General features: G+C 39.3%; 1 protein-coding gene across 1 annotated transcript; it reads left to right on the top strand.

Moving 5' to 3' along the window:
* Nucleotides 1-1,165: 1,165 nt before the first annotated feature.
* On the top strand, nt 1,166-22,634 carry LOC144699730 (urotensin-2 receptor-like). Its single transcript, XM_078570898.1, has 2 exons — nt 1,166-2,772; nt 17,703-22,634. The coding sequence occupies exon 1, from the start codon at nt 1,669-1,671 to the stop codon at nt 2,770-2,772; it is 1,104 nt and encodes a 367-aa protein (XP_078427024.1). The 5' UTR covers nt 1,166-1,668; the 3' UTR covers nt 17,703-22,634.
* The last annotated feature ends 328 nt before the right edge of the window (nt 22,635-22,962 follow it).

The following is a 22,962-nucleotide window of genomic DNA, read 5'->3' as shown; positions in this document are numbered from 1 at the left end:
GTTCTCCATTTTATTTTCCCTGTTCACGTTTCAGCTGTACTTTCAGATCCACAAAAAAGATAACTGCTGCCAAATGTCAACAGAAAGTGGTTGAACCCGCATGGAGACCTAGTAGTGCTGAGGTTGGGATTCAGCAAAGTGTAGCTTCAGAAGAGTTTGGATGGAGATGATATTAATACCTTGCAGTTTGCCATATAGATAGATTATTGTCAAAATTAAGCAGTAATATATGGAATGTTAAAACCATAACAGAATTAAGTGGGTATACACTTGGTTGAAGATTAAGGCTAAGAAACGTCTATATGCATACAGGCTTGCACAGAGCTCCTATACTTTTAAAATATTACATTTGGAGTGAAACTCCCTATTTGTGATGGAGTTAGAATCAGAGAATGGTTACAGAAGAGAAGGCCATTCGTGTCTGTGCTGGGTCAAGAGCAATTCACCTAGTGCTACAGTCCTTCCTTTTCTCTGTAGCCCTGCAAATTGTCCCTCTTCAGATAAGTAGACGAAACCTCCTTGTTTTAGTGCATGGGTAATGGGAGTTACCCGGAGTTATACTTTCCTCTTTTGCATTGATGTGCAACATTGACGGGAAGTGGGGAAATACTCGAAAAGGAAGAATATTACAGAGTTACGGGGCACTGGGACGAATTGTATGGCGCTTTCAAAGAGCCATGAAGGTACAGATCCTAAATTGATTGCAGCTTTAAAAGAATTTACTCTGCCGGAGTGAAAATGAACATGAACAAAGTCGATGTACTGACAGCAGGGACAGGATCTGAGGAACAGTAGTCTTACTCTTTAGGCTATTGTACATTGATGCATTTAAACAGTATTAAATAAGAGTGCCGAAATAAAAATAAGTTTATTTCAGATTGTCCAAACAGTCCCTTTTTGGTATTTAATAAAAAGATGACATTCTAATCCAAAGGGATTCCAAACATTTTTTTAAACAAAACGATGTGAAAGTACTTAACAGCTTTGTGTGATGTGGAAGAAGCCCACGTTTCCTTTCTGGGATTTCCTTCAGTTCCACATATGATCTCTCGTTATTAATCACACTCCGCCCGGCTTAAAATGAGCAAGAGCAGTGGGCAGCCCCCACACGCGACATCTTCTTAATTGTTATTGACTGCAAAGGGCAGCGGGAGCAACAAATGAAAGCCATGGCTCCGAGTGTTGGCGTTTCAAAGGGGGAAGCGAGAGCCCGCGTCATCGGCGGCATAAATAGCGCTCGGCAGGACGGAGGGTACACCATCAGAGACATTTCATCACCCAGACAGTGGTCCAACAGTCCCGGGAAGTCGGGCTTCCTACCAATGATCAACTAAAAGTGCTCTGTCAGATCTTTGCCAGCACTGAGGATGACTCACTGATTTGTGGCTCTCCGACTCGAACAAAAACAGAAAACCATCTCCAGAACTCCGTCACTCAACTTCGCCTATATAAGTCCATCCATCACATGGCTTGTCAGTTTTACCAGGATATGTGGTCTGTCTATCTGTAAGTTTATTTAGATGGTCCTTTACTAGGGCAAAGAAGGTCAACTAGAAAAGAAACTTAAACTCACTTTAAGACCTTTGTTTAAACGCTGAGATTATATAAGAGGTGAACTTTCTTGCGGTTGGGTCCGTTCGTCTTTCTACCTCTGACCGATACAGAGAGATGGCCACTGAAGCTGGCCTCCCAGACTGGAACATCAGCACCATCTCCGCCAATGTCACTGACCGACTGCCAACAGCAACAGGTTCCGTGGAGGAGTTAGTAGTGACCTGCTCCATTGGCACCATCCTGTCCCTCATGTTCATTATCGGGGTGACAGGTAACATCTATACTCTGGTGGTGATGTGTCACTCCATGAGATCGGCCGCCTCCATGTACATCTACATCATCAGCCTGGCGTTTGCTGACCTGCTGTACCTCTCTACCATCCCTTTCATCGTCTGCACTTACTTTGTGAAAGGCTGGTACTTCGGGGACATTGGCTGCCGCGTACTCTTCAGCGTTGACTTTCTGACCATGCATGCCAGTATATTCACACTGACTGTGATGAGCACAGAGCGCTATCTGGCCGTGGTCAAACCCCTGGACACGGTCAAGAGATCCAAAAGTTACAGGAAGGCCATCGCTGTGGTGATTTGGCTCGCTTCCTTACTGCTCGCACTGCCCATGATCATTATCATAAAGTTAATGCAGATCCGAGGCAAAAGCATCTGCGCTCCCACCTGGAGCCTTCACGTCTTTAGAATTTACATGACCGTCCTCTTCACCACCAGTATTTTAGCTCCTGGGATGATCATTGGTTATTTGTACATTAGACTGGCCCGGACCTACTGGCTCTCCCAGGTGACTACTTTTAACGATAAGCAAACCAAACGCTCGCCAAACCAGAAAGTCCTCTACATGATCTTCACTATTGTCCTGGTCTTCTGGGCTTGTTTCCTTCCCTTCTGGGTCTGGCAAATGATCGAGTATTATCAATCCCCCCTCTCCCTATCCCAGAAGGCACGGGGTCATATCAACTACCTGATGACCTGCCTGACCTACAGCAACAGCTGCATCAACCCCTTCCTCTACACTCTGCTGACCAAGAACTACAAGGAGTATCTGGGGAATAAGCACCGGAGCTTCAGCAACAGCAGCTCCTTCCACGGGAGGAACCAGCGCTTCCAGCGCTCCTGTCGCCGCTCGCTGTCCTCCAGCAGCCAGCAGTACACCGAGTCCATGACTCTCAGCCAGATCTCCGGCTCCAACAACAGCAGCATCTAGGTAAGGGCATGACAGAGGTTCAGGTCTCAGAGTTCAGCCCCAGTTCAGGCTCTCTCTGGTCCTTCTGACGGTCGTCCTCCTGCTCAAATTGCCCATTTAGTTGACAGTCTGTCCTTCAAGACTAGTCTAACACTCAAGAGCATCGATTACCCGTGGGTTACTTAATTGTACATTTGTGCTAACACTAAATTCCGCTCTCCGCTATTTTAATGGGAGGAGTCTGCTATGTTGTTAGTCACAATTACAATAATGCAGCCATGAATTTAGTAATGGCTCGTTAAGAATTCGTATCGCTGCCCATAATTTCTAGTGTGAATTATTGTGTAGTTAGGGCAGCTGCTGAGATTAACTATCAAATTAACGTATCAAAATATGTCCACTTGCTTCCAGTATACAGTCTAAAATTCTGTTTCGCAGAAAAACATTGCTTACATTTAAAATAAGCAATTAATCTTTTGTTATCGATGCTTTAAGCTATTTGAATTCAATTCAATTAATTGCGAGATCTGTGAACAGTTAAATAAATTATAGTTTGAATAACTACTAATGTAAAGTATATGCCACATAAACAACTAACTCTGCTTAAATATACAAACCATTCAGTACTAACTCATTTACAAAGTCAATGTATACCAACATAATAAAAAGTCGAGACCGACTGATCAGATTCAACCATCACCCTGTCCAATTGACAAAGTATCTCTACTAGATACCTCACCGCCCAAGACCAAGTTTTACCAGCCCCTGGGAAGAAGGAGGGATGAAAAATCGTAGTCAATTTAGAAAAAGGAAATCTATAGCGCAATGAGCTAGATCCAGATGACTAGTTTCCAGTGACCCATCATCAGGCAAAGTTAATACTGCACATGCCCGAATATATCCCAATGATTTTCTTTCTCAGGAGATTGTCAAGTCTTTTATTAAAAGACCGGAGTGCCCCCGTACTCAGCAAATTCAGGGTTTCCAGATACACTTAGAGCTTACTAAAAGAATTTAGTAGTCAATTGCTTCATTTAATTCCTAGAAATCATTGCTTTAAGCACAATATGAACAAATAAAATGGGAAGTGTAGAAAAGTGCCTCAACAGGAGCAGAACCCAAACATGTAAATATCATTGGATTTAAATGCCCCCATTATTTTTCTGTGTAATGGTCTTGCTGTTTACTAATGATGGTTAGGTTTCCTAGAAAGAATAGTGGTCTATTAGTGTCAATAGATTGTTTGCATTGCTTTAGCATATCATTAAATTATGGTAATTACCAATGTGAAACATACAAATCAATAGACTTGCTATTAGACATTTATTTATGCTAATCCAAAGATATTGTTATAATTTTGTTTTGTTCATGTTCAAATATATTTGACTGATTTTAAAAGTATTATTTCAATCTAGTAAATCCTGCCACTTTCCCTCTTTAATTTTGCATTATAATAGATACATATTAAATCTGCAACTATACCTTTCAAATTATGGTTAATATTGAGTTTGTTGCCAAAAGGTGATTCAATCTCCAATGATAATATTGCAATTATCTACATTGAAAATTGTAATTTTCAGACAACTTTAGATGCTTCTCTGAAAATCCATGTTAAATGTTTCATATTTTACATATTCTCACACATATAACTTAATTCCATTCAGGTATATTGTTTTTTAATTAATGATCAGCAAGGTATGGTAAGCTTTATCTTTTCCACGAAACCCAATGAGCAGTAGAAAAGAAATAGCAGATCCACAAATGATAGCTTTCCAGTTAGGGCTTACAATTGTTTATTAGCCTAAACATGCTAAGCAAATTCTAAGAATGCCTAAAGATTAACCTGCATAGACTTAAATGGTATGTAATTCCATAAATATATAAATATTTCAAAGATATTAAGTAGCTCAGCCAACATAATGACAAATATTCTATAAAACCATTTTATTCTATTCAGCAGCATATAATTTAACAAGATAGCAATTCTATCTTTTGTTGATTGTACAAGGCAAGAGAAATTCCATGCTAATGTTACAAACTTCAAGACAATTGTACTGCAGTAAAACTGACTCATAATCATTGTGAATTTTAGAATATTTTAGATTAAAGTTACATCTTGCATTAAATTGAAAGTTTGAACCAGCTATAAGAAGTAATAATTCAGGAATCTGAAATAAGTATATTTATAAATAAGATAAAGCATTGTCAGGTTGTCCATTTTGTAAATCAGATATAAGAATTTCTAAATTTTAGTCTATAATCAAACAATGAAAATGACAAATAACAGCAAGTTACTGGAGAAATGATCAGACGCTGTAGAAATCTATCCTTATATTGCTATTTTTTATAAATTGAAAGAATTACCCAGTACACTGAGCAAAAACCATTACTCAATATAGAATTGTCATTTAAGTTAAATAATTAGAAGTCTTTCAGAGGCTATAGTTATGATAGCCTCTGAACACAATTACCCTACAGATTATCTTCTTCTCCTTTAAAGTTGCACTTTAACCGGTGAGACCAAACTGTTTGTTAAATAAGATGCTGAATTTAAAATGAAAAGGACACCAGCAATTCTGTAATAACATTATTCCTTCTGCTACTTTTTTTTCATTCTGAGCCTGTAAAACTTGTGTTAATTCTCAAGTCAACCTGCAATTTATTTTTCCCACATGCATTATTAAAATTCTAATAAACATTAGCCTAAAGACAAAGCAACTGGATTTCTGGTTTTCATGGAAAAATAGATGAGATCACAGAATTTGATCCCTAAAACTGGTGGAAACCTGAAAATGGTATTTTACTTGGTTAGTCATGATAACCCTGGGGCTGTAATTAAAGACAAATGGAATCATGGAATATGAATGGAATCCTCAAAAGTCTGGCAAAAGTTTCCAAATCAATAGAATAAAAAGAGAATTTCAGCTACCATAAACTAGTGCCTTTAAAGCTACCTTCGAAGTGGTAACTTGTGATAGATCTTATAGAAAAATGACTCATCAAAATCCATTTAGTTCATTACATCGGGTAGTAATTAAAAAGACAGAAGTACTTAGGTAATGATTGACCAAGTAATATTTCAACCACTTAGGAGCCAAAGTTTCACATTCCCAACTAATATTTCGAATACTTACATGCTTATTCATGCCCAGAGATGTAAAAATTCATTTAATGTGTTGCAACACCCTTAAAATGTATTTGTGAAAATTATTTCTCTTGACTATTCTAATTAAGTTGTAAATGTGATTTTTCTTGCCGTAAAGTTGGAAAAAATGAGGAAAAAAATCAAGCAGCTAACCTCATGTGTATTAATATCATCTTTTATTGAGCAACCAAAGTAAACGTGAATAACGTGTGGTCATTTTTCATTCTTTATTTTTGTGAAATGATTATGAACTTCAGTGTTAACTCTCTTATATGAGCGATTGACTGAGCGTTTGGACAAAAGTGAGCTGGCACAGAGAGCCACGATAGATTTATAAAGGATAACTCCTGTCAAAGGAACTGAGTTAATTATTTGAAGAGGTAATAAGCATGTTAGATGAGAGAGTGTCTTTGGATGTTATTTATATGGGCTTCCAGAAGACCATTGGCAAATTTATACATAAGAGACTGTTAAGAAAAAGGAGAGCACATGAGATTGGGGACAACCTAATGGCTTGGATAGGGGATTGGTTAGAAGAAGGGGACAGAGTTCAGGGTTATTCATTATGCACTCAAGTGGGCTCCCCCAGGTAATCTGTATTGGGGCCTCAGCTTTTCATAATACTGTAAATGACCTGATGAATAGACAGCCATAAAATATAACGGCAGGATTTTCCGGCCTCACCCACCACCAGGATCGTCGAGTCCCTCCGAAAGTCAATGGACTTTTGGCTAGGCCGCTGAGACTCCCGCAGTGGGTCCTGCCACGACAGGGCCAGAAAATCCCGGCCTAAGTTTGCTGACAATGTTATGTTGGGTGCTATTACTGTATATTGGAGCAGGAAACTGTAAAGGGACATTGATAGATTCAGTAAATGACCAACATTGTGGCAGATGGATAAAAACAAAAAGCTACTGCGGATGCTGGAAATCCAAAACAAAAACAGAATTACCTGGAAAAACTCAGCAGGTCTGGCAGCATCGGTGGAGAAGAAAAGAGCTGACGTTTCGGGTCCACATGACCCTTCAACAGAACTGTTGAAGGGTCATGTGGACCTGAAACGTCAGCTCTTTTCTTCTCCACCGATGCTGCCAGACCTGCTGAGTTTTTCCAGGTAATTCTGTTTTTATTGTGGCAGATGGAGTTCAGTGTGGAAAAGTGTGAGATTATCCATTTTGTACCTAAAACCAATAGATCGGAGTATTTTCTAATGGTGAGAAGCTGGGAACTAGTGGATGAATAGAAAGATTTATGTATCCAAGCAAATAAATAGCTAAAAGCTAGTGCGTAAGTACAAAAAAACCTTTAAAAACAAATCCAATGTTGGACTTTATCTCAAAAAGGCTGCAATGTAGAAGAGTGGAAGTTAAGCTACAGCAGTACTACTGGACTAACTACAGGAAGGATATCAGTAAGATTGCGAGAGTGCAGAGAAGATTTACTGGGATGTTGCCGGGTCTTAAGGAGTTGAGTTACAGTGAAAGATTAAACAGGTTAGGACTTTATTCCTTGGAGCGTAGAAGAATGAGGGGAGATTTGATAGAAGTTTACAAAATTGTGAGGGGTATAGACAGAGTAAATGCAAGTAGGCTCTTTCCACTTAGATTAGGAGAAATAAACACGAGAGGACATGGCTTTAGGGTGAAAGGGGAAAGGTTTAGGGGGAACATTAGGGGGAACTTCTTCACTCAGAGAGTGGTGAGAGTATGGAACGAGCTACCATCTGACGTGGTAAATGCAGGCGCACTCTTAAGTTTTAAGAATAAATCAGATAGATACATGGATGGGAGAGGTCTGGAGGGTTATGGACTAGGTGCAGGTCAATGGGACTAGCGGAATAATATTTCGGCACAGACTAGAAGGGCCGAATGGCCTGTTTTCTGTGCTGTAGTGTTCTATGGTTCTATGGTTCAGTACAAAGCTCTGTTTAGACCCCATCTAGAGTATTGCATTCAGCTCTGGGCATTGCCCTTCGGAAAGGATATGTTGGTTTTGGAAGGGGGTACAAATCAGTTTCACCAGAATCATACTGGGGCTAAAAGGATTAAATTATGAGACAGGTTGCATTGACTAAGCTTGTATTTTTGGAATATACAGGTTTAAGCGGTGATCTAATCGAGGCTTTAAAATGACCAAAGAAGTAGACTGAGAGAATCCACTTCTTCAGGGGAGAATCAAGAGCAATGGAGCATAAATCCTTAAAATTAGAGTTAGACCAAGGTGATGTCAGAAAGCACTTCTTCACTCAAGGGGAGTGAAAATCTGGAACTCTCCCCAAAATGCTTTTGAGGCTAGGTCAATTGAAATTTTCAAAACATGAGATTCATTGGTTTGTGTTAGGCAATAATATTGATGGTTACTGAACCAAGGTGGGTAGATAGAAATAAGCTACAGAGCAGCCATGAACTAATTGAATAGCGGAATAGGCTCAAGGGTTGAATGGCTTATATCAGTTCCTATTGCGCATTAATCTGGTTAACATATCTATCCTTGTGTTGCTAACTTTACTTTGTGTTTCCTTCAAATGGTTAGACAGAGCTTTGTGCACCTACTTCATCTATTAAAAAAAAACATAGTACATTGAATGAGGAATGGTCTAAGTAACTCAACACCAACTTCAGATAAGCACTCATACTTCAATATGACAATTGGACCTGAATTTCCTTGATGCGGTGCCAGAGATTTACGCTATTCACCAGCAAATGGAGGTTCTGGATGAAGTAATTTGCATCCGAAGTGGTGTCAGTTGTGATGTAATTGCATTTTAAAAGCATAATGAAAATCTCAGCTCCCAGGAAACTTGAGTTCAGAAGTGATGCAGCCTCTAAAGACCCAGGTGTGAAAGCACGTGGGTACAGCATGGCAGGCAACAGATTTTCTTTTCTTTATCACTTGTAGAATTGCAGAAACTGCCACAAAGTTAAGGGCTTCTTGCATGGAGTACAGTAAGCAGCAATACACTAAATGCAAGCTTATATGATCTTTTTTAGTGGGATATTGGTATAATGGTGTATGTTCCTAAAGGTAGAAGGGAATTTCATAACCATATTTTCAAATCTCACAATTAGTCATTTAGTAGTACAGAACTTGAGTATTGCTGAAAAAAGAGACATGTTGAAGCTTGTTGCCTTGCACTCATCAGGATACTTTGTAAGAATACCAATATAAGGGGAAAACAACAGAGTATACTGTTTAAGACAGTGCTGGTTGGTTGGCAAGTGGACACTGATTGGTAGAAGCGTTGCCATGGAGAATGCATTAGTAATGGTGACTGACAGTTAACTGCCAAGCATTGTTTGAAATTTAAACCAGACAGCTTGAGTCTGATTGGTCAAGTGATTGCCCTGAGGAATGAGTCAGCAAATGGCTGTCACTTATTTTGTTTAGCTGAAACAGGTGCAATGTGTGAATATGTTCTTTCTGTCTGCAAAGAACAGGGCCCTGTGTATTAATATATGTAGCTTCTAGTACACGCAAATGCACCACATTACGAGTCTGACTGACAATCTTAAATTGGTTGTCAGCGTAATTCTTAGCACACTGAGAATTATTTAGCAAATCTCCAATCATGGAATCACATCTAACGTTGGACACCATGTTTTGAGCTTTGCAAGCATGGGATAGTTTGGTACGGTCTGTACCCTGCATTTTGCGAACAGCGGAAAGGACATGCTGTTTGATACGATCCGCCTGTCTTTGGTACATATAGCTTACATACCTAGCATCACACTGGCACTGAAATTCATATACCACATTACTCCTTTGTGTGATAGGCAGAACATCATTTTGACTTGACGGCAGCATCCTATTAGTGGCAAATACCATTTGTGTTGTTACTGCATAGCAGCAGCGTGAAACAGCTAGCTTCACCTGTTGCTCTAATTTCTGAGATATGTTGCCCTTACAGGGTAATGTGAGGTAGACTGGGCACTTTTCAGGGCCAAAAGTGATGGCCTTAGGCCCGTTCATGAGTTTGGGTGATATACAGCGTGAAATGATCTGATCAGGTTAGCCATTATCCCGCAGGATGTTTTTGATTCACCCTATTTCAGCATCAAGCTTGCATGGTGAGCAAATGGCTCGGGCCTTATTTACAATGTTGCCGATAAGACCAATCTAGTAGCGTGTGGAACTGTAAAAATCCCAACGCATATATTGATCAATGAAGATAGGCTTGCGATAGGCCATGGTAGAGAACCCCTGGCAGATTTCTCAACTAGTATATCAAGGAAGGGGAGTTCATTTGACTGCTCCATTTCAAAGGTGAATTTGTGAGCAGGATGAAGCCCATCAAGATATGGGCCCTATTTACAAGGTTGCTGATAAGACCAATCTTATAGCATGTGGAACTGTTTTAACGACATCATGTATGCCCAAATAGACGCTGTTGCTATGGGATCCACTCTAGGTTTAGTTCTTGCCAATATCTTTGTTGGGTTCCATGAGAAGTGTGTCTTCGATGACACCTAACCTCCTACCCCTCACATATTTCCAATATGTGGATGATACATTTGATATGTTTAAATTCGCAACTGCATGTAGTAATTTGCTTACATGTCTTAATGGGCTCCATTCTTTGCTCCTGGGGGGTTGGGGGGTGTCAGTGGTCAGTGGGAGTTCAGGGGTGTCAGAGGTCAGGCGATTGGGAGTCCAATGTGGCGGGAGAGTGTGGGCGGCAGGATGTGGGGGAGTCTCACGGGGTTGGTCTGGGTCTTTACAATAGTTACTCAGAAGTTAGAAGAGGTTTTAATTCTTCTAACGTTTTCTGGGTAACTATTGGTATAACCCCGGCGGAACCATCCGAAGTTAGCAATTTAAACCACATTTTCAGATGGCTCCCAGTGCAGCGCAATTGTCCATAGGAAGTGTGCACTTCTGGGTAATTGTCATGCAAACCCTTACCTGGGAACTTCCCAGAGGGATTCCCTGGCGCATCTTTGGGGTACTCCCCCAAATCCAATGCTAGGGAGCTCACAAGTTATGGGCCAAAACTGAATACAGAAACTGTCTAACATTTAACAGTTCATGTGGCATCCACACAGAATTAAATGTTAGCTGTAAGTAAAGAAGACTGATGTAAATCAAAAGAAAAACCAAAGATGCATATTTTGGGATTGATCGAAATGCCAAATTGTAAGACAAAATGTTTCCTTTTACAGAAATTATAGTATAAATAATCTCCCATTTTGTAAATGTAGCTAATTAAGGAATTAAAAAGGCACCTCAGATGTGCCATACAATATCTTTCTAAAATGGCAATAAAGGCTGGGCTGGTAAGGTCTTTGTGTTGTCAAAGTGGTTATAGTTCACATGATAACCTGAAATTTGAGTGTTAGTAGACTACTCAAGCATTGTTGAGTAATAACTAGAGGGTACAAGGGCAGAGGGTTTAGATTTTAAGAGCATTTTTACTAAAGTGGTATGTAATAATTTACACTCACACCTATCTATTTCCAGTGTCTATATACACAATGCATTGCTGCACTGAACTAATGAGAGCCAGCCATTTGACCTTTCATGTTACTGTTGGTTCAAAAGTTCTGATACTCATACGCCATGATCTTCAGCTTTATAGCATTCATCACTGAAATGACCCTGTTTGCTATCTGAACAACAAGCGGGGTGCTTAGCTAAACTGTTTCAGTACAGAAAAACACAGGTATCTGCTTGGTAATATGCAAAATCTCCATGTCTAAAAAAAAGGACAAATCAATGATGGCCAATTACTATGTGGTTGGAGGTATCAACAGTGCTTTCAGTGACACTTGTTCACCATAACCTGTACACAAATGCTCAGTTTGGCTTCTGACAGGACCACTCAGCTCCAGATATTACAGCATTTGTCTAAAAATTGACAGAAGATCTGAATTCCAAAGGTGAGGTGAGAGTGACTGCCCTTGACATCAAGGTAACATTCGACCAAGAGTAACACCAAGGAACCCAAGGAAAACTGATGTCAATGGGGATAAAGGGAAAACTCTCCAGTGACTGGAGTCATCCCTGGTACAAAGACAGATGTTTGTGGTTGTTGAAAGTCAATCATCTCATCTCTTGGATTGCAAAGCTGCTGCATGTTTCTGCCATGTAGTCTTCACAGTTGAGTCTACACTTTGCAGTGGGGGTTACCGAATTGCAATTAGCAGTGGACACCATGGCCAATACTTTATCCTTGACTGGCCATTACTTGCTCATCTTTCACACCCTCAGCCAAGCCCCACCAGAATAATGGATCCCACAAATTGAGAATGAATAACTGTGAGCCCAGTGATCAAAATAATCCTTGGCAAGCATCATAAACAATTTGGGTAATGGCCACCTGCAAAACTGGAAAGGAATAGCCATGTGAAAATATGTGAACATTATTGATGACCAATTTATTTTGACTATATTTATAAGCAATTAAAAAGCTTATGATACAAGCCTGAACATATCCACGAAAAATGATACAATCATTACAATTACCTAAAAAAGAACTATTCCCAACTATCACATTGTGCCATTCATAGGTTTCTAAGAGATATGCCATCTCCACAGCATCTAAAGAAGAATTTAAGGTATTAGACCAGAATAATAATTTCCATGAGGTGTCAATTGACCTTCTATTGTTTAAGGCTACTTAGATAGACCGATTTGGATCATCTAGGAAATAGTAGCTTACAATTTATGATTTTTGAAAATAAAAGTTCTTGATTGTTTATTTAGTGAAATCTTTTGGGAATTTGGTGTGATTAAATTAATTGATTTTTATGCACAGAAATGTATACATTGAGTTTACTTACATTGATTGTATCATATTTAAGAAGACCCTTGACAAAATTAGATGAATGGTTATATGTTCTAGGATATTCCTTTAAGAAAGAGAAACTTGCATTTCTATAGCATCTTTCACATCCTCAAGGCAGGCCAATGTGCTGCACGGACAATGAAATATTTTTGGAATGTAGGCTCCATTATGATGTAACAAGCACAGAAGCCAATTTGTCAGATCCCACAAATAGCTATGAGATAAATGGTCAAATAATCTGTGATTTTTTTAATGGATAAGTGCTCTTAAGGACACCAAAGAAACTCCCTGTCCTCTTTTGAATAGTGTCCTACACTCTTTTACATCTACCTAAGAAGGCAGGCACAGCCTTGCTTTTAACATTTCATCCGAAAGATAACACCTCCAGCACTCCCTCAGCACTGTACTGAAGCATCAGCCTGTTATGTGTTCAGAAAATGCTGAATATCCAATTAAATAGATGGAGAGGAAAATGGTTTTTGTGGAGAGTTAAGTCTGAAAGAGAAGGCACCAAGTCTGATCCAGAGTGGGATCCTTATGATGATGTCATTGCCAAAGAGACTCAGAATTAACTGATAAACCTTTTGCATCGGAATCCAAAACAATGAATTCTGGAGGTTTTTAAAACACTTTGATTATGGTTAAAGATGTGCTTGCAGAATTAATTTATTCAATAAAATGGATCATATAGATTAATTTGAATTACCAGTTTTTTTTTCACATTTCAAACTGCCAGCTACGTGGACTAACACTTTTTATACTTGGCGAATAAGTTGACCCTGGTTTTTGTAAGGATTTTTCGAGGCTTCAAAAATTGATTTATATGCCATGACTTACAGTAAATATCTTTAGAAATCATTCAGGAGATTCTACAATCCTGTGTACTTAAGATTACTGATACAGTAAAACATAGTTTCCACACTTGAACTAACCTATTTAATGATTATTTATATTATTAGCATTGTTATTGAGGAGTTAATTGTAATAGAGAAACAAAAGCATCTTAATCATTTCCACCTGGAATCAGAAGATTCCTGATTATTTCAAGATGATGGTGCCTAGTATATCATAGTTCACTGCATGAGGGAGCTGGTTGGTTAAGCCAAAGTTAGTAAGGATACTGTCATGGTGAAGGCTTGTAGAACTCAAAACAGTGTAATGGTGAGCCAGACTCAATGATTAAACAATGGAAATAGCAAGAAAAAAATCACAGTAAAATACATATGTTTGTGGTAATGCGAATGAATAAGAGTATCAATGTATGATTCAACTGAGTCAGAATCCTGGAACTCCCTCCCTAATAGCACAGTGGGTGCATCTACATGATAGGGACTGCAGAAATTAAAGAAGGCAACTCACCACCACCTTCCCAAGGGCAATTAGGGATGGGCAATAAATGCTGGTCTGGCCAGCGATGCCCACATCCCATAAATGAATAAAAACAAAATCAACAACAGCAATAACTTGTGTTTATATGGCATGTTTAACGCAGTAATTCTTGCCAAGGTACTCCACAAGAGCATAATTAGGCAAAATTTGACACCAAGTCACATAAAGACATAGTAGGACAAGTGATCGAAAGCTTGGTCAAAGAAAAAAAAGGGGCAAATCTTCCTTTGGGCCCCCGACATCACATGCCATTTTTGTCTTTTCACATTGGGCTCTGGCTCAAGGTGCAGTTTGCAAGCCATGCTGGAGTGTGGGAGGAGTGCAAGTGTGGATGAGGCCAGTTAGGTCGCCTGCCTCCACTCTCCAACACAATTTTCAAACCCCCAACAATGTGTATAGAGACTCCCTAAATCTCACTTCTCACCTCCCTCACCCCCCTCACACCGGATGCCAGCCCATGCCCCCTCAGATCATCCATGCCACCCTATGCCACATTATGCCCCCATGTATCCTCCATGTCCACTCAGATCGCTCATTCCACTCCGTGACACCTCTATGCCCCCCCATGTACCCTCCATACCACTCATCCAGTATGCACTATGTTCACTCCTCAGATTCCATGCAATCCAATGGAACATATGTTACATTCCTTGGGGGAAAGAAACCTCTTACCCTCTAATAAAACCCTCAGTATCATTGATACTGATAAAAAAAATGCATTCATGTGAAAAATCTTGTAATACTTGTACTCCTATTAGCTTGAGTCAACAAACCAGAAATCACATCCAAAGGACAATCTATTATTACAAATTCTTGAAACTGTCATTCGTTCTCAGATGAATTAAATACCTGTAATCCATTAGCACTTTTGAATGGTGAAAGCTGTCAAGGCAATAGGCTACTCTCTGGGGAGGAAAGCACAGAAGGTGCTCATTTCAACTTAAAGCAGAGTGCTTGTTAATCAATCAAGGTGGCAGATAGTTAGATATTTTTCAAAGTGTAGATTTTTTTCAAATTTCAAAGCCAGGATATAAGGGAGCCCGTGGTTATTTTTTTCAAGTGTCAAAACCACTTTTTGTTTTATCAGCCAGAGCCATTTAAATCACAGTACAAAAGCTGACAGCACAGGCTTATATGGCATTTTGTAACTTTTTTCACTGTATTACAATGCTTTCTCCATTGGGAAAACATATGACGCATGTGACCAAATACACCAGGCTGGCCAATGTAATGGTCAATTTACCTTTAAAGGACAGATTCCCACGATGAATCACTGCATTAAAAACACATCCACATTACAATACAGCACTAATAGTGATATTTAAAGGTGTGAAAACACTTTACACTTACCTCTCAGAATGTCCTAGATGCCTCAGCAGGCTTTCCATTTTCTGAACAATCTCTCAAACGTGGCGTGTTTTAATAGGTTTCCATAACCCACCTGATGAAAATTATCTGCGGAAGGAAATCTGATTTTTGTCCCTCATTTAAAATGGGGAACAAGACCTCAATAGGGCCGGGTGTACGTTTTGCACACAAGACATTCCTGACCCACAGAAAGGCCAAAGGAAAATAGCCTGGAGTCCTCCAAAATTAAACTGTGTGTATGCACTCACCCTGCACCCAGATGAAAATTCGGCCCAAGTTTTCACAAGTGACTTAAAGAGGAGAGAGAGGCAGAGAGGTGGAAAGGTTTAGGGAGGGAATTTCAGATCTTAGGGCTGAGGAAGCTGAAGACATGATAGCTAATGGTGAAACCAAGAAACTGTCTGAGGCCAAACCATCTTCAGCTGCTTCATCAATGACCTTCCTTCCACCAAGGTCAGAAGTGGGGATGTTCACAGATGATTGCCCAATGTTCAGCATCCTTCACAACTTGTCAGATACTGAAGCGGTCCGTGCCCATATGCAGCAAGGCTTGGACAACATTCTGGCTTGGGCTGATAAGTGGCAGGTAAGATTCGTGCTGCACAAGTGCCAGGCAATGGCCATCTCCAACATGAGAGAATCCAGCCAACTCCCCTTGATATTCAATGGCATTACCATCACTGAATCCCCCACTATCAACATCCTGGGGTTACCATTGATCAGAAACTGAACTGGACCAGCCATATAAATACTATGGCTACAAGAGCAGGTCAAATTCTGGGAATTTTGTAGAAAGTGACTACCTCCTGACTCCCCAAAGCCTGTCTACCATCTGCAAGGACAAAGTCAGGAGTGTGATGGAATACTCTCCACTTGCCTGGATGAGTGCAGCTCCAACAACACTCAAGAAGCTCAACACCATCCAGGACAAAGCAGCCCACTTGATTGGTTCCCCTTCCGCAAACACTCACTCCCTCCACCACTGATGCACAGTAGCAGCAGTGTGTACCATCTAAAAGATGCACAGCAGGAATCACCAAGGTTCTTTAGATAGCACCATCCAAACTCACAACTACTGCCATCTAGAAGGACAAGGGAAACAGACATATGGGAACATCACCACCTGAACGTTCCCCTCCAAGCCACTCACCATCCATACTTGGAAATATATCGCCATTCCTTCACTGTTACTGGGTAAAAATCTTGGGACTCTTTCCATAACAGCACTGTTGGTGCACCTACACCACATGGACTGTAGCGGTTCAAGAAGGGAGTTCACCACCAGCTTCTCAAGGGCAATTAGGGATGGGCAATAAATAGTGTCCAAGCCAGCGATGCTCACATCCTGTGAATGAATAAAAAAAAGCTAGGATGAGAAGAGGGCTAATATCTTGAAGTGTTGTAGGGCTGGAGGAGGCTACACAGATACTGAGAGATTTGACAGATGAGAATTTTAAAATCAAAGCGTTGCCAGACCAGCAGTCAATATAGGTCAGTGAGCACAGAGGTGAATGATGTGAGTATATCCTTCAAATCAATAAAGCAATTTTCTGCATGATTGTGTTCCAGGGAATTGTGTGACAATCTTTCTAAGATAAAATCTTAAAAATCCAATAGCAAGCATGGAATCTTATGCATAAATAGAAACACTTACTATTGCATTTGAATGTTCTCACTGGATAGTGAAATTTTAGGGTGTGTTTATCAGGCTAAGAACATGAAGCAAAACATTCAAATTACTAGTTGCACAGACCAGGAGATCTTCAACTTCTTCCTAACAGATATTCTGGAGAATTTTCCCTGCTATGCGGTTATCCTTTGTGAGTGAGCAATTAGGGCCACTCAACAGAAAGCTACTACAGACATTACAAAATATTTACAAAATGTTTCCAACACAGAAACAGGCTATTAAGCCCAATGGATCCTTCTAGTGTTTATACTCCACACAAGCCTCCTCCCATGCCACTTTATCTAATTCCATCAGCACATCCTCCTAGCCCTTGTTCGCTCATGTGCTTTTCTAGATTTTGCTTGAATTTGCCTATACTACTTGCCTGTGATAGCGATTTCCATATTCTAACCACTCTCTGTGTAAAGAAGTTAATTCAAGCCAATGAGGTAATAGTTGGTGATTTCAGTAGCAATTACACTGATAGAAGAGATGTATTCAGAGATGTAATCAAGAAGTAGAACTAAAGCACATATGCAGAGCGAATGGAGTTCATTCATTTTTGTATTTATTGCACCAATGTTATTGTGTTGCAGAGAAAATGATGCACCATCTATTGCCAAGGAGAAGGAAACTCACTATTTCTAAGGAGCTACAACATCACATCTTGAAACCTGATCACTGCTTCCTTCCATCTGAAGCTGAAGGCCCAACCATATATGATGAAGGAAAGTGCATTCATGAGGATGATACACAGAAGTATCTTTTTTCAAAAACAAAAACTAAATTGTTTATATGGCTTCAGATAAAACAAAACATGCAGGCTAGTAATATTTGACATTCAAATCTGCCATTTTGTTTTTCTTTTCCTTGTTTGAAGTCCTTGAATTGAACAGCTTTCTTCACTCAAATCCTTTTGCATAAGTATGTTCATCCATAAAAAAATGGTTTTTAATGTCTAAAGGGAAAGAAACAAAATAGATTCCAGTGGCTGTTGTGAACGCAAGAAGCAAGATTCCCCATTACAGAATAATGTTTACATAAATTCTCTGTCTAGATGAGAAGTGTACCAGGATAGAAATTGGTTTGGTCCAGTTTTCGGGCACCAAATATATGCAGGCAATGATCTCTGCACTTGAAGGCGAATATCCAAGGATCACAAGAAATTTGTTGTTGGGCTTCATTGTGATAATAGCAGTGAGCTGTGATGGCACCAATCAGGCTCGCTCCTGCAATTTGCTGATCAAGGCCTTCCCAATTATGGTCTACTTGAATGCTAAGCGACCTTCAGATAAGCCCAGAAGGTTGGGGGTAGGCAAACAGTGTGGGGTAAGTGTGGGCTTACAATAGGACACAATTTTTCTGTGGAGCAAGGAGAAGTACTCCTGCTTCTCCTGGCTCTACCTCAGTGTAATTAGAAATGAAAAAAAAATCACCGTTTAGGCTACTGTAGAACTGGAGAAAAGTTGGAGCTTGCACAGTGCATGCACAAATATTGCAGAAGAATACTGAGACAAGTTGCAATATAAAAATTACACAATTTAAACAACTCTGATCATAGTTGTACTGCTCTGTGAAGAAAGCTAAGTTTTCATTTTAAAGCCTGAGCCTTCCAGAGTAATCCATGGTAGTAGATACATGTGCAAAATCAATAGCCTTCAGTATTCCTTTTTGGCCTCAGTGCCATTTTCCTAATTTTCAAACACAGTCGATACAATTCCACGCACACCCCCACCCTTCCACATGCCACCTTCATAACCAACATCCACAGTCTCTCTCTCTCTCTCTTTCCAAAGGCTGCTGACAATTTTACTCTGCTCTTGAAAGTCATAACTTACTTCTCTACTCTCAGGGATGATGTTTTCTTTCCCAAGTCCTAGGGTTGTGACCTCTCTTTGTGCTCCCTTGGGGCTCAGCTAGATTCTGGAACTTCCTGTCTAAGTATCACCGGATCCCATGATCCTTAAAGGACTTCCAACTCCCTCTTTGAGAGATGTCAGACTCAGATGCTGAACCTCCGAAGAGCCTCAGTACCTTCTCCCGGGGTCACAAACTGCACCTGCCCTCTGAATGCTCATAGACCCATATTGTTCCCAGCCACAGCTTGAATGCCCCCAATCCCCAGACATCAGTACTTCCCAAGACCCAGCAGATCTCATTTCCTTCAGACCCAGCTTCCCCACTCTCACTTAGCCTGAATCCCCAGTCACTTGCTTTCACTTTAATCCATGCATGTTCCAGGGCCCGCCAGTTAGCCTTTTTCTTCTTACCCAGTGCATGCTGGTTACTATTTTTCAACATACTTTGGATCTTAAGAAAGCGAAATGTTTGCAATGGGTACATTGATCAAGGTAAATGTGATAGAGCGATGCGGAGATACTGATAAAAATATAGAGAAGATCAAGAAGTCACAGGTAAGGAGAGAGTTACACAAAGAGTGAAGAGTGGGAAACAAAAGAGGCTGAGAGATAGTGAAAGTTACAGAAAGGGAAAGTGAGAAAGAAATTTAAAAAAATAACAAACAGAGAAAACAACAAATATTTAAAGTCAGTGAGAATCTGGGCGAGATTGAATGAATTGATTTAAATGTTTTTCCATCTGAATGCAATGTATAATCTCAAACATAAATATTGTATTTCACTCACCCACATCGTTTATTTTGTTTCCACAAGGAAATCAAAGTTAAGAATGTTCTCATGGGCTGCAACTCTTCTTTACATGTTGTTTCCCAGACTTTGCAAGAGGAAAAATAAAACGTTAATTTATATCAATCTAATTCCTGTGACATATCTGAAGTACAGCAACAATTATGGGGAGGCCATAGTGTAATGGTATTGCCACTGGACTGGTATTCCAGAGACCCAGGGTAATGCTCTGGGGACCAGGGTTTGAATCTGTTCGAATCACTATGACGGATGGTGAAATTTGAATTCAATAAAAAAAAATCTGGAATTAAAAGTCTGATGTTGACCATGAAACCATTGTTGATTGTTGTAAAAACCCATCTGGTTCACTAATGTCCTTTAGGGAAGGAAATCTGCCATCCTTACCTGGTCTGGCCTACATGTGACACCAGGCCCCACAGCAATGTGGTTGACTCTTAAAATGCCTTCTGAACAAGGGCAATTGGGGATGTGCAATAAATGTTGGCCTAGCCAGCGATGCCCATATCCCATAAACAAATAAATAAATAAAAATTCCACAAGGGGGTAATTGATAAAATTACCTTGTATGTAAAATGATAAACAAGCAGTATTCTTCTTGCACTTTATAAAATTTTGTATGTCCCAAAGCACACAGACATGTATATGGGAGATAACATTGCATGAGGTCAGTGCCTTGCCCATGTTTAAAGTATTCTTACTGCACTGAGGTAGAAAGGCAAGAGCAAACTTGTAATTTAATGCAGGGTAATGATAACAAAGTGAACTTTTTTAAGACAAGAAAATGTCAGTACCGGTGTTGTGTTTGTTTTTCGTTGTAACCTTTATTTTATTCATACATTCCTTTAATATTTTTAACAATGCTAAAAACGTGTTCTAATATTCAATACACCCATTACTCCCCAATTAGTATATTTTATATCTTTTCCTGTCAAGGAATACCAATGATTGCATCTTGTATGATTTTAGCATAAGTGCATTTAATTTATTTCCAACCTAAGAGTACATTATCTTTAAAAGAAACAATCACAAAAACATCAAGGCTTCTGTCCTTAACCCATTTCTCTGCTCTTTCCTTCCACAATTTCACATATTTCAAGTGTTTACATAAATTAGTGTTAGATGCTGTGACTGAAACAGCATCAATGGCCACTTGTGGTAACGTATTCCTCATCTGAATAACCCATCATGGATTCCACAGTTCATACTTCCCTGTAGCCACTTCACAAGCCAAAGACAATATAACCTTTCCTGACCTACTCTCGCAAGACTTTTCATATTTTTTAATTATACTATTAGATCTCCCTTAATGCTCTTTTCCCTGGTGACCACGGGCTTTCTTTTTTAAAGCCCTCAGCACAATTAAGCCTTTGATGCCAGATATTATCACAAAAAATTTATGTTGCACCTTTTCCATTACAAAATACCCAAAACTCACAAGCACTGCAATTATGGCCTTACTAATGCTCTGTACTTTTTCTGTATAATGACTCTCATCTTGAAATAATTTTTTTTTAACATTATATCTGTTTCTAAGGCTGATGATTGGATTTAGTTTTTGAAATGTAGTTACTAGCTAGAACACCTGAATCCATGAAGGCAAGCTGATTTTGCCACATGCAAATCTTTACTACTTACTGAATGTTCACATGGTGTTAAGAGACCTTCAATTTCCATCTCAATAAAATAGCATTAATGTTCTGTGTTTTCCAACAGATGGGGATTACAGAACATAAGAAATAGGAGCAGGTGTAGGCTATTCGGCTCCTTGAGCCTCTTCCGCCATTCTTTAAGATCATGACTCGTTTGGCATTGATAGAGAGAATAGAAAGATTTAAATTAGTCCTAAAGGTTACTACAACTTGTCAGCTTTTTTGAGTAAGTAATTCACATATCAACACCAGCTGTCCATACATAAAACTAGTTTTTTTATTTTTGACTTCAGGTCAAATTTATTTCCAGTAAAACTCAGAACAATTAAAATAAAACTACCTGCCTTGAGCAACTGCTGTTTAATTAATATAATTAGTTTTGTGTTAGAAACAGATTAAGACTTGAAGTATGCTGTCTCAATGGTGTAATGTAGTTAGTGTAATATGCTTATTATGGGCTGTAAATAAGTGTTTACATTTGAATATATATTCGCAATATACACTATTCCTACAATGTGATGTTTTGAATACAAAATAGAATAAATTGAATTTTTACAGCTTGATTTTATAGGCTATGATCCAGAATGTGGTAGCATTAACTGAATGGATATGGAACAGGAAAGCAAAATTGAAATTGCTGGCCAAAATATATATTATGCAAAAATACATTTAATATCAATTCAGTCCAAAATACAAAAGCAGTTGGTTACATTTATACTCTTTCACTCTTACGCTGTTTTTATTATTGATCTGAAAGCTTTGGCTATTATTGGAAAATAGTAATGATCATGACATGACTGGCACAATTTAATGACACATAAATTATCCTAAAATTGAGAAAAAAATTTAAACAAATGTTTTAACATTATGACCCAGTACTTATTGGCATATGTTTCTTTCACCAAATCAGTAAATATGCGACCCTCAAATATCAGGATTTCTGTGATATATTGTTGCAGGTATTTTGAACTCAGTAAGCAACATTAATCATATTATATTTCTAGGAGAGAAGTTAATTTGCATGATGCCACTTCCGGCTTCGTTTTGACGAAAAACTCATCTTCATGAAAAATATCTACAATTCATTTTGTTTTGTTTATTGTATATTTTTAAGCTCACAGGAATATTTTTTATGCTCACTGCTTGTGCTATAAACCCACAGAACATATCAACCACCTAATATAGGTGCCATCTGATCTCCATTCCCCATTGATTTCAGATGGCTTTGATGACCATTGAATAGGATGTACAAAGCAGTGTTTGGGAAGGTGTTTATGGAGGGTGGAGGGTGGGAGATTGGCTTAGAGAGCATTGGAATAGTAATATAAGAGCAAAATACTGCGGATGCTGGAAATCTGAAACAAAAGCAAAAATTGCCGGAAAAACTCAGCAGGTCTGACAGCACCTGTGGAGAGAAAGACAGAGTTAACGTTTCGAGTCCGTATGACTCTTCATCAGGACTAAAGAGAAATGGTGAAATACAAGCTGTTTAAGGGGAGGTTGGACAGGTGAAGCTGGATAGAGGGCCAGTGGTAGGTGGA

Source organism: Cetorhinus maximus, chromosome 24 (genome assembly GCF_964194155.1).
Source record: "Cetorhinus maximus chromosome 24, sCetMax3.hap1.1, whole genome shotgun sequence".
NCBI lineage: Eukaryota > Metazoa > Chordata > Chondrichthyes > Lamniformes > Cetorhinidae > Cetorhinus > Cetorhinus maximus.
This window is presented reverse-complemented; position numbering and strand designations above follow the sequence as displayed.

Bases quoted from the DNA above. Each gene is read 5' to 3' on its own strand.
- LOC144699730 (XM_078570898.1), top strand. From the start codon at position 1,669: ATGGCCACTGAAGCTGGCCTCCCAGACTGGAACATCAGCACCATCTCC.